Source organism: Paramisgurnus dabryanus, chromosome 8 (assembly GCF_030506205.2).
Source record: "Paramisgurnus dabryanus chromosome 8, PD_genome_1.1, whole genome shotgun sequence".
NCBI lineage: Eukaryota > Metazoa > Chordata > Actinopteri > Cypriniformes > Cobitidae > Paramisgurnus > Paramisgurnus dabryanus.
The window spans coordinates 26,359,558-26,372,176 of record NC_133344.1 but is presented as its reverse complement, the minus strand read 5'-3'; the positions used below and the strand labels follow the sequence as shown (position 1 = coordinate 26,372,176).

Below are 12,619 nucleotides of genomic sequence, written 5' to 3'. Positions count from 1 at the left end.
CCAGTTAATAAAATATAATTTAAAACTTTCAGAAGTGCGGTTTCAGTTGAGTGCATTATCAAAGCAGCTGTTCTTGTATACCAACTGACCAAGGGGCAACCTTCCGGTCTCTGTCGTGAAGCCAACACTTAAGTGACTTAAACTGCAATTCATCGACTGGCTGCTGGAGGCTATCTTCAGAAGAAAGTCAATTCTCTTAGACCCCATGTTAAAATGATCAGAGCCCCATGATCAGTTTTTATTTGTCTACAATGTTAAAAATTACAAAAAATTTCAGCAGCCTATAATGTGGCTATATGCGCATACAGCATATACAGTATATGTACAGTACCTTGTTATTGAAACACTTTTCAGTGTTGAAGTTTTGACTCGCAGCAACTACATTGTCACTGGGCAGAACACAGTATGCAAGTATCTGCACTACTGGAGTCAGATCTGCTTTAACAGACAGTTTGAATGACACTGTGCCACTTGCTGCTCCATTAGAAGTCTTCACTTCAACCTTCTCATATCCATGATGAACTATCACACCTCTGGACAAGACCTGAGCAAACACACAACACACTGTTAACAAACTGACCAGTTAATACTGTCAAACAGATCTCTATGAAACTCTACACTGATAATGAACATGTAGGATTGATACTCACCATATAGACAATATCAGTGTTGAAGTTATCAATAGTTTCTCCAATGAAATGATAATGAATGGTTACTGGAAGCTCAGCATCACACTTCAAGGGATCTTTAATTTCCTGTATACTTAATTCACTTAATGTTGGGGTGTGTGGAGTGCTGGGCTGGAACAGACGAATTGTCACTCCCTCATTAGAGAAGAAAGGTGTCCTGTGGCTTTGATAACGCAAATCTGGATGTATATTTGCCTGGATAATAATAAATACCAGATAATAATAAATAAAGAAATTAGTTTTTAAAGAACATCAGATTAAACTGGATTAGCACAAATGTATCATACCTTTAGATTTAAATCTCTTTTAGGCAGACTAGATGTATTAAGTGAGAATGCTGCCAGTCCATTGTCATCTGTTGTGAGATTAAAGAGCTGATTTAGGGACCAGCGGTCCCCCTCAAAGAGATACACAACTTTGTTTGAAATTGATGTTCCTTTAAAATCTGTAACCTTGATCTGGTGAAAAGAACAATGAGTACGTTTACATGCACAGAATAAGCGGATAACTATCAAAAATTATTACTTATTACAGAAAACTGTTTTCATGCGTTTACATGCAAATCAATAAGCCGGCTACGCAGACCAGTGTTGGGCAAGTTACTTCCAAAGTATAATACATTATATATTACAAATTACTGTCATTTGAAAGTAATTAGTTACATTACAATATTACTGACTCTGAACTGTAATGAGTTACACTACTTTTGCTTTACTTTTAAGTTTCTCTTAACAAAATAACAGAAGTATGACTAGGCATTTTAAAATTTTAAAATGTAGTTTATTGATGCTTAAAAATCTAGAAGTTATGTGTTGGCCCTCGAGCTTTGAATAGGCACAGTGAAGACTTATGGCAAAAAACAGTAACAATGACTGTCAGAGTCATAAACATGGACAAATGATCTGGTAAAAGTCTGGTAAATGATGGTAGACATACCAAACACAATAAAGCTAGAGCTCACTATAATGCAACCTATAGACTAATAACATGGCAAGACACGCAACCTCTTTTCATTTCTATTCTTTAATTCACTTTTAATTCAGATTCACAGCACAAACCTGGCATGCACTGGGTTGACACAACTTATCAAAAAGTGCTATTGGAGGATCAGGCCTCAAGGAATACAGCTCATTTCAGTACAATATAAGGATTACATGTAGGTTAACATATAATTGCTTAATAAAACACAGACAAACAGAGGAACACTGCTTTTTGCCAAACAATGAATATAGGCTCCCATACAAAGGCTGGTAAAAACTTTGAACAGTGATGTTTAAATGTACTATTTAAATAACCATGTTTAAGTCTACATTAATGTTATGTTGTAGTTTAGGTTGCTGTTTGTATTAAAACTGTAGATAGTATAGGAATAGCCTAGAAATCTATTATGTATATGGACTGTAACCATAGCAACGTTAGCTTACCTTGTCAATGCTGGTGTGGTGAAATGGATTTTACTGGCAAGATTTCTAAAAGTCTCTTTACTTCTGAGGTTCAAGCAGCATGGGAGACCGATAGAAACTTTCTGTTGCTTTTACTTAAGGGCGATTTATAGTCGGACCGCTCTACGCGGACCGCAAGCTCTGTGATTGGTCCACCAGAACCCCTCCCGTCAGGTAAAAAAAACTGCGTCATAGGTATTTCCGGTTGAGACGGTGAAAACAAAGATGAGCCAAGTTGAGGAGTGATTTAACTCAAACTGAAACATAAGTCGCTGTTTATTTACTTCCATCATTGCTGGTCTTCTCAAATTATACACAACAAGTTGCTATTTCTTCTTCGTTTGTGGGTTAACTTGCTTAGCTTCTTCTTCTCTGACGACTTCTGCTGCTACTGTGGTTACACGCGTGATTACTGCCAACCAGCGGTTTCGCGTGTGTTTGCACGTCGACCCGGACGGCGACGCACAAGTATAAATGAAAACCGACGCGGAACCTACGCCGTCGCTGCTACGCCGTAGGACCTACGCACGACTATAAATCGCCCTTTAGTGCTCTCATTCGCAGAATTTTGCGTATGCGGCGCTACCGGACCTGATTGCGACCACTTTAGTCAATGCCTATACAGCCGCGAACTTCCCAGATTCGGCTCTTTAAGAAACGCGTCAAATACAAAATTTAAGTAAAAATGAACATGCTGCATACAGCACCTGGAAACAGACATATGCTGCGTCCCAAACCGCCTACTTCTATACTATATAGTAGGCAAAGAGTACGAGAAGTAGTGCTTTTCGCCTACTATATAGTATGGAAGTATGCTGTTTGGGACGCAGCCATTACTATTTTACCCGCAGCTAGTGATGGCGAAGTGAAGCTTTCTTGAAGCAGTGAAGCTTTCAACCCAATTGTATCGGAAAAAGGTTCATTACTCGAAGCTTTTCAAATCAGAGCTCAAGGAGGACCTCTGCTGGTGAAAGTGCTGTTTCACAACATGTTCCACAACCAAACAACGTATTAATTTAATTATAAAAGCAAAACTTAATGGATTGACAAATTAAGGATAGATTCATAAATAAATGTAACACTATATTAAATACATGACCAAAGCATGTTCCATTTCATGCGAATGGTACTTCAAACAAAAATAACAAATTAAGGATAGACCTTGTCTCAAAAGTATAAAGTGTGAATCAATTAAAAAATATATCATGGTATTAAGTGGTGCAGAAAAGGCTTTTTACTACTAATATATTCTATATATATCATAAACTCACTATACAGTAATCGATTCTGTGTAATGCAATACTCCAATACAACACATGAGGGCGCGCCGCGCATCGCACAATTCTAAACCTTTGAATCAGATAACGAAGCAGTCACGTGGGTGTGTGTGAAACGAAGCTTCGGACGTCATTGGTCACGTGATTTTGCCAGAACGAATCAAGCTTCGATACAAAGCTTCAATGAAAATTGGTTCGTTTTTTTGACACACGCTTCGGAGCTTCGGTGTCACTGGTAACATCACTACCCGCAGCTTTTTTCCTGTGTGGATGCTGGTCGCGCGCATTGGTCAAAAATAAAAATAAAATAACACGTCTATTTTTGAAATGCATTGTTGTAACGCGCTCGTTGCTAAGACTGTAACAAGTAAAATATTACCAACATTTTATTAGTAATGCGTTATATTACTGCGTTACAGCAAAAACGAATATATTACTGTAATATATTATATTTTGTAATGCGTTACTCCCAACACTGACGCAGACAAATGCGTTTACATGGGACTTGAAGACTTATCAGTTTTCTCGCAGGCACGTCACCACCTATAGTACACAATAGTAGTTCAAAAAGTCAACGGCATATCTGTCTTAATCTGTACTGTTGTATCTCTTCTTGTGTGTGCAGAACCTGTAAATGTAACATAAGCTTCTATTTTAACTGCAGCCGTTTCTCAATGTAAAGGAAGGATCCTCGGAAGCTAGAATTTTGAGGATGGTACGTCATCGGCGTCAGTCGAAGGACTGTTCCAATGTCGAGGATCCTCGAAATTTCAGCCAAGGACTGAGTCCTTCATTCGAGAAATATCCCATATACAGGAAAGGATGCAAATTTGTATCCTTTGCGCTCTTCACGCGCTGAAATCACCCACAATCCTATGCGCGCAGCACCGAAAGCACACCTTTCAATCACGCAATGACGTAATGACGTGCACTTGCTAGCCTGTTCCATTTAACGTGTTCTCCGAATGCTTAAAAGGAGCCTCGCCTAGCCTCTGAAGGAAGTGATTTGTAAGGACTAGTCCTGCCAAGGAAGTATCCTTGACATTGAGAAAACGGCTAGTTCCCTTTCAGTCGGTCACTACGACGTCACGTCGTGACCGACGAATTGGGAACTCGCTTAGAGAGACCAATCTGCTTCGAATACTACTAAAACGCCAATGAACTTGGCATTGAGATATTTGCATAATGCTGGCGCCGCCCCGCCAGGTGCGTATATAAGCAGCAGGTGCAAATAGGGAAATTAGCTTTTTATCGCTTCGAAAGCCGGCAGTATCTGCTACTGAGAAGCTACTTTACTCTGGTGGGATTTGATTGCTGAAGTTGGTTGGACTAGCAGTACCACAGCGGACGCTTCGCTTAATTCCACGGCTCTACATCTGTTTGTTGTTTTGAGTTTAGTGTGTGCGTTGCCTTCCTGTGCGCTCATCAACTAAGCATCTGAGTGAATTTCCCTAAAAGAGTGATACGAGAGAGCTTTGTGCCTTGTTAAAGGCAGCCACTCTCTCGTATATCCGGACATCAGCGTCCTTTTCAGGATGGCTTTTCGTCCGTGCGATCTTGGGTGCGGCAAATACATGGGTCCGAAGGACGGTCACGAGCGTTGTCTTTCGTGTTTGGGCATCGAGCACGCAGAGGCAGCGTTCGCTGGGGGTAAGTGTTCTCACTGCGAGAACATGTCCCTTGTGGATTTGCGCAGACGGTTGTCTTTCCTCCGGGAAAAACGCAACCCTCGTCATGCGAGTGCTGAACGCCGCCACGGTGCGGCTGTGAAGCTCTCAAAGGACGACCTGCGCATCACTGTGCTGAGCCGAGCGGGGGATTCGTCCTCAGGGTCTCAGCCTCCTCATCCACAGCCGGTTGATGTGCCGATGGAGACTTCAGCGTCGTGTTCTACGATGTCTCTAGAATCCATCGTGCCGCCCTACGGGTCCACCGACGCCGCAGCATCCGAGGGTGGGCCTCCTCCCCCTGACGTGGACCCCGACGCCCTTCCTCCCTCTGGTCGGGTTGGGACACCGGAGTTCGATCCAGAGATGGTGGCCGTGCTCGCTCGAGCGGCGGAGACCGTAGGGTTAGAGTGGGTTCCCCCCCTCAGCCCGAACCGTCCCGCCTGGATGATTGGTTCTTTGGAGCTGCCCGGGTGTCACAACCCTCTCCACCGGTGCCTTTCTTCCCCGAGGTGCACGAGGAGCTGACTAGAACCTGGAAGTCACCGTTTTCCACGAGATTACGGCCGTTTCAGCCCTCCCCCCTCACCTCCCTCACCAGCGGAGCCGCTAAGGGTTACACGGGGATCCCTCCCGTGGAGCGTGCTGTCGCGATGCAGCTGTGTCCGGCTCACGCTCCCTCTTGGAAGGACCGCCCAACCCTCCCCTCTCGTGCCTGCAGACAGTCCTCCGGTTTAACGGGCGCTGCCCACCAGGCATGTGGAGAGGCAGCTTCAGCCCTGCACGCAATGGCGTTGCTGCAGGTTCACCAAGCTAAGGCCTTGAGGGATCTGCACGAGGGAGGACACGACTCGCCTGTCCTTTCGGAGCTCCGGGCTGCCACTGACCTGGCTCTTCGCGCTACGAAGGTGACAGCGCAGGCGATTGGTCGTGCCATGTCCACGATGGTGGTCCAGGAACGCCACTTATGGCTATGTCTGGCGGACATGTCGGATGCGGAGAAGAACAAGTTCTTGGACGCTCCAGTGTCCCAGGCTGGCCTCTTCGGTGAGTCGGTGGAGTCCTTCGCCCAGCAGTTCTCCGCCGCCCAGAAGCAGACGGAGGCGATCGCTCAGATCATGCCCCGGCGCAAGCGACCTGCATCTCGCCCTCCAGCGCCGGCGAACCCGTCTGTTCCTGTTTAAACGGGCTTACGCGTTTAAATGGAACCTTTTCGTCACCTGGTGCTCTTCGCAACGCGAGGACCCCAGAGAATGCCCTATTAACATCGTGCTTTTATATCTTCAACATAGGTTAGACGGTAGGCTGTCACCCTCCACCATTAAAGTTGATATCGCTGCTATTTCTGCTCATCACTCACTTATCAACGGCAGATCAGTTGGCCAGCATGATTTGGTTATTAGATTTTTAAGAGGCGCTCGTAGGCTAAACCCCTCGCGCCCTCCTTCTATTCCTCCCTGGGACCTGTCCATGGTGCTGAAAGCCCTTCAGGCCCCCCCGTTCGAGCCTTTGCAGTCTGCGAGTCTGAAGCTTTTATCAATGAAAGCTCTGACCCTGCTAGCATTGGCCTCAGTGAAGAGAGTAGGGGATTTACATGCATTCTCTGTTGACGATTCGTGCCTTCAGTTTGGTCCTGCTGCCTCAAGCGTAACATTGAGGCCCAGACCAGGCTACGTGTCCAAAGTTCCCACCACTCCTTTCAGAGATCAAGTGGTGAGCTTGCAAGCGCTGCCTCCGGAGGACGCAGACCCAACCATGGCTTTGTTGTGCCCCGTACGCGCACTGCGACTCTACGTGGATCGCACGCAAAGCATCAGGACCTCAGACCAGCTCTTTGTTTGTTATGGTGGCCAGCAGAAAGGGAAAGCTGTCACTAAGCAGAGGATGTCTCATTGGATAGTTGATACTATCGCCCTGGCTTATAATCTTCAGGGTATTCCTTGCCCCTTTAATTTGAGAGCGCACTCCCCAAGGAGTGTTGCCTCATCTTGGGCTTTAGCTCGTGGTTCCTCGCTAACAGACATCTGTAGAGCTGCTGGTTGGGCGACACCTAATACGTTCATTAGATTTTACAGTGTTCGTATCGACCCTGTATCCTCTCGTGTTCTTTCCTCACCAGGGGGAGCACGGAGAACAGTCTCGCAGGTCGGCTTGCAGCCTCCAACTGATGCTTCATAACTGTGTCAGTATGGAAGGCCTTCAGAACAAAAATGCGTAATGGTTTGAATTGTTCTTCCTCCGCTGCCTTGGCAGCCTTTGTTGTGGAGCATTGGCTGTCAGCCTTTCACTAGCTGTATCCTCGCGAACCTACGTGTCTGGCTCGGGCTCCACATTGTGTCCCACCGGGTTCCTTTGTGAGTATTTTTCCGTGGGGTTAATCCTACCAGCCCACGTTTCCCTTAGCAGAGCACTGCTTTGCTTACACAGCCACGGCTGTCTTTATTCCTCAACTACGGTTGACTTTCGCCCACCATTAGCCCTTAAGACGGGTGGTGGCTTCCGCAGCGTTCCTATCCCGCTCAGGTAGGGCGCTTCCCAGTCGCTGGCACTTCTGTGGGGTTAAAGGAACATCTAGTGCCCGGCCTTCTGCCCTAAAACCTATCTCCTCCTCCTTAAGTGGAACCGGAGGGCTTTACGCAGACACTGGAAGAGGTCAGCCCCTAGTGGCGTTTTGGTAGGGATTCCCAATTCGTCGGTCACGACGTGACGTCGTAGTGACCGACTGAAAGGGAACGTCTCGGTTACGGATGTAACCCTCGTTCCCTGAAGGAGGGAACGGAGACGTCACGTCCCGTCACCACAGGTGCTGCCACCTGCTGTTACGGCCGGTCACACTTTCCGGCTTTCTCAGCGAAAAAGAAGCTAATTTCCCTATTTGCACCTGCTGCTTATATACGCACCTGGCGGGGCGGCGCCAGCATTATGCAAATATCTCAATGCCAAGTTCATTGGCGTTTTAGTAGTATTCGAAGCAGATTGGTCTCTCTAAGCGAGTTCCCAATTCGTCGGTCACGACGTGACGTCTCCGTTCCCTCCTTCAGGGAACGAGGGTTACATCCGTAACCGAGACGTTTCTCTGCCAACTGCTTTTGTTGAGCGGAGACTTTTGCGTTACTTTGCGCTTACTTCCGCGTGTGACGTTTATCTTTCATACTCGGAGACATGAGCACATGGACAAAACCGTGAGAAAGCCGGTTAAGGTGTTTACATGCCACGCGAAATCGGCGTAATGAGCAAAAAACTACCTGTGCCGATCGGTTTTTGCTTACGCCGTTTATGAGCGTTCCCCGATTAAAGAAAACAGTTTTACGCGTTTACATGACCCCACGTGTTATCAGTTTATTGAGCATAATCGGCGTAAGACTGTGCATGTAAACGCACTTAATGGTGCAAATAAATCAACAGTATTTGCACATATTAATGGTGTTTTAATTAATTTTTTGACTTACTTGTCCTTCTATAACAGATCCATGTTCAAATGTTTTGGGGCCTGAAACTGTGACTTTGCCAATTTCATAAGTGATAGATATACTTTTAGATTCTTCCATGATGATTTCTGTTAAATAACAAATGTAGGATTACTACACATGCCTTAGTCAAATAATACAAAAAACTCAAAATTAAACAGAAATCCAGGCTAAAGTATAATATTGGGAGCATCAAAGTTTGATATCACATTAATTTTAATCTTTGACATGGCCTTAGTCAATATTAACGATATTAAGGTTATATTTTTACAGAATGTTCTTTACATTATCAAGGATGACCACATAATGTGTGACTGTAACTGGGTTTGCAGGGGCACAGATATCAGTAGTACAGTAAACATGTATCACAGTTTTTTCAATAAAATGCCCCATTTAGTCATTCTTAGTGGCATACTGTACAGCTCACCTGTTCCTTCCTCTATTACTTTCACCGCAACATTAAGAGATTCTTCCAGTTGATGCTTCAATGTCATGTTTAGAAATTGCAATGTATTGACGGTATGTGAGGCACAGCCTGTCTGTTTCATCTAATGGTAATAAACAAATACACACATATTGATTAAGGATTGCACATTTTATTGGATGACTGTGTCACTATTTGTGCTGCATTACAAACCTCAGTAGTCTCATTCAAACACAGCGGATCCGTGCCTTTAAGGTTGACGTCTCTGAAATGATGGCATACTTTTACCCAAGATTTACCAGGTACAGGCTGTCCATAAGTGTATCTGTAGAAAAGATACAAGAGTATCAAAAGCAACTTATGTACAGTCGAGTAGTGAATTAAATAAAATGAATACATTTCCCTGTGAATGAACGTCTTTATCATGTTCGGAATAAAAAAAACACTCACTTTCCGCAAACCTCAATTGTCAGTTCCTCTTCACTGACGCTGACCTCCTCTGGTACTTTTACGGTTACATCAAACTTGGGCAAAACTAGAAGTCAAGGGCAGCAGTTATATTCAAATACTGTATAGACATATTCATTATGTTTAAAAAAAATATTCAGGTCTGTTGTTTAAACTTACCATACTTTTTCACCTGAAAATAATGTGAAATCAGTCTTTCACCAATAAGAGCATTCAGTGTGTACGTGCCCTGACGTGCTTCAGTGTTTAAATCATAAGAACGCTGCAATATCCATCGTGTTGAGGAAATATTGGTCCATTGACCGATCCTGTTATTTTGACTGTCCTGTTGAATATCAAAAAAGACATGGTGCATATATTTAATTATATTCTATGACTACATACCTGTACATCCTAAACACAATTTAATCAGGATATTTACTATATGTGAATAATCAAGTATCAGACATTCAGATTTTAAAAAGTGTCGTGGATGACTCCACGGGAAATTTGAGTTCTTACCTCAAGCACCACTGTACTGTACTGTAAACAAAAAAGCAAGTAATTAAGCAATCTTTCATATGTACAATGCTATACAATGATTCAAGTATTTAAAATCAATTATTTGTTTTCTGTATTAAACACTCCAGACCTGTTGATCAAGGGGTACAAAGTTTGTATCGGTGGTAACAATTCTGAAGTTCACTGTGAAAACAGAAATGCACAACTGATATTTTAGCTCTTATAAGAAAATATTTACAGTCAGCAGGGCAATGTCCCTAAATAGCTCTTGTTTTTACACAAAGGGCTTAATTTTGCAAAGATAGCCGCCTAGTGGCGTGACTTTCCTAAAGGGACTTTTGCCCAACTAAGAAAACAACAGGCCTTGCAACAATAAAAATAAATAGAACATATTTATTATTAATTACTAACCTACATGTATATATGAAGAGTTTAGATGCAAAATGCTGCTAACGCTACCTCTGTCAACAATAAGATATTGGGCATACCCCCCCCATCATACACCCGGCACAATGAAGTGTTTTGCTAGTTTCAGCCCGCCGCAATTACCCTTTTACGTCCAGCGGCATGCCGTTTAAATAGCAAATGTTTTCGTGCCCTTTTGCGTGCCAATGGGTGTGCTTGTCTGAAAATGAGTTGTGTTCAGGTGTGTTGCTTTTTTTAGTCAACTGAAAAAGACTGCACCATTGACCAACAAAAAACTGTTCTAAAGTCAATGGCGCAATATAGTTTTGTTATTTAAAGAGCGTGTTAGTAATATGCGCCAATAAATGGGACAACAACACCGGATGCACAGAAGCACATAAACATTTTATAAATATGAAAAATTTAGGACTAAATGTACATTATAATTATTGTGTTTCTTGGAAATAAATGTGGACAAATTACAGGACTTCAGAAGGCATGAAGAGCTGTTCACCTAGCTGATGCATGTTACTTACTCATACTTACTCGTGTAACTACTCATGTAACTAGGGATGGGACGATTACCGGTTTCACAATTAACCACGATAAAATGTCCTGACGGTTAGTATCATCGTTTAAAATTTAATTATCCTTACAACCGTGTTTGATTACCATGATTTTGAAAACTCACAGTAAATCCTGTCCAGCCAGAATCAGTTTGACACAGGCGTGCACATGCAACATAGTTTTTGCACAGGAAGGCATTTAAGGAATAATGTATTGTATGCATTCACGGTAAACTTATTAGACAGATTTATTTATTTTTTACCACAGAAATAATTTCAGGGACATGAAATATTAAATTGTGATTTTTTTCCAAAAATAAAACGTGTTCAAATTTTTGCAGTGTGTGTATCAGTTCCGTTTGAACATTTCCTTCTCATTTTAACAAAGCCATGATAATATTGATAACCGTGATAACTTTGGTCACTATGATCATGATATGAAATTTTCATACCATCCCATCTCTACATGTAACAGTCTTTAAATAGGAAGAACATGGAAGTATTTGGTGGCTTCTAAATTCATCCTTGTTTGGATCCATATGAATGAATAGGGCTAGACTAAAGGCTAACACATTCACGAAGCGCTGTGCAAAGATTAAGTACACACATTGAATGAAGACAGGTATGTATTAATTTGTCCAAGTTGAGGTAACAACATAGTAAAATATAAAAAACGGTGGTGTTTTCTTTTAAAATAGGGCCCAATGATTGTAACTGAATGCTCTCGCCACATACTTTATATTCATTAAATACTTTTGCATCAGTCAGCTTAATCACACCCACAGGTCATTCAGAATTGCCAGTTTTAGGCAGAATCCATTAAGAGTCTGATAAAAAGATGCTCACTAACAAGGAATCATTTCAGATGCACTAACTGTAGCACATTTTGCATCTGAACTTTACATTTATACTGCATGTTTTAATGAAAGACAGGCGACTTCTAAGAAGTCATTCTTGTGTTTTCAAAGCTGTTGCTGCTTTTCTGTTTATTTAATCTCTTACCCCTCTCCTCATCTCTATTACAGTTTTCCTCAATTGCTTTTGAACTAAAATTTCAAAACCATAACGACATTTTTCAAAAAGCACACCCATTTTGCTGAACTATTAACACTGTTCCCCTGCTTTAACACATGAGTCAGATTTGGTGAACTGTTATAGTGCAAAACTCTCCACACAAATCCTTACATTTCTCAGTGCTTACACCATGTGGTCATATGGAAAGCACTAGCATTCAATACTGTTCACTCAAGTCAGCACAGCTTAGGCTCAATTAGCAAGCAATTACCAAGTTGGAAACACTAAAGGGGGTGCACACCGCCGCGTTATTCTAAAAAAAAATTTCTATGAGTATACGCACACTGGCGCCAACAGGTATTGTTGTCCTCCGAGTTGTCCTAGACGCGACTTGACGCGGTTTTTAGGCGGAGAACGTCTCGGTTACATATGTAACCCTCGTTCCCTGAAGGAAGGGAACGGAGACGTCATGTTGTGACCGACGAATTGGGAACCGCTCCGCGGGTGACCTGTCTACTTTGAGAAACTATGAAAACGCCAATGAACTTGGCATGCAGGTATCTGCATAATGCCGACGCCGCCCCGCCAGGTGCGTATATAAGCCGGAGGTGAACAATACCAAATCAGCTATATTATTGCTGAGAAGCCGAGCAACAGTGCTCGGCCTAAAAAAAGCAATAGAACAGCAAACTGTGGTGA

At 43.0% G+C, this 12,619-nt stretch overlaps 1 protein-coding gene across 2 annotated transcripts in view; it reads right to left on the bottom strand.

Annotated features, from left to right (window-relative positions):
- LOC135771153 (alpha-2-macroglobulin-like) overlaps positions 1 to 12,619 on the bottom strand; it is a 163,034-nt gene that overhangs the window by 37,463 nt on the left and 112,952 nt on the right. Inside the window, exons 4-13 of one of the 2 annotated variants that reach the window (XM_065281254.2) lie at positions 10,066 to 10,118; positions 9,936 to 9,956; positions 9,594 to 9,759; positions 9,417 to 9,501; positions 9,180 to 9,291; positions 8,970 to 9,090; positions 8,525 to 8,631; positions 977 to 1,147; positions 651 to 884; positions 332 to 544 (exon numbers count right to left, since the gene is read on the bottom strand). The exons of the other annotated variant lie outside the window; for it this stretch is intronic. Of the exons in view, the coding sequence (XP_065137326.1) occupies positions 332 to 544; positions 651 to 884; positions 977 to 1,147; positions 8,525 to 8,631; positions 8,970 to 9,090; positions 9,180 to 9,291; positions 9,417 to 9,501; positions 9,594 to 9,759; positions 9,936 to 9,956; positions 10,066 to 10,118 (1,283 nt within the window). The remainder of the gene's footprint in view (positions 1 to 331; positions 545 to 650; positions 885 to 976; positions 1,148 to 8,524; positions 8,632 to 8,969; positions 9,091 to 9,179; positions 9,292 to 9,416; positions 9,502 to 9,593; positions 9,760 to 9,935; positions 9,957 to 10,065; positions 10,119 to 12,619) is intronic. 2 annotated transcript variants of the gene reach the window in all.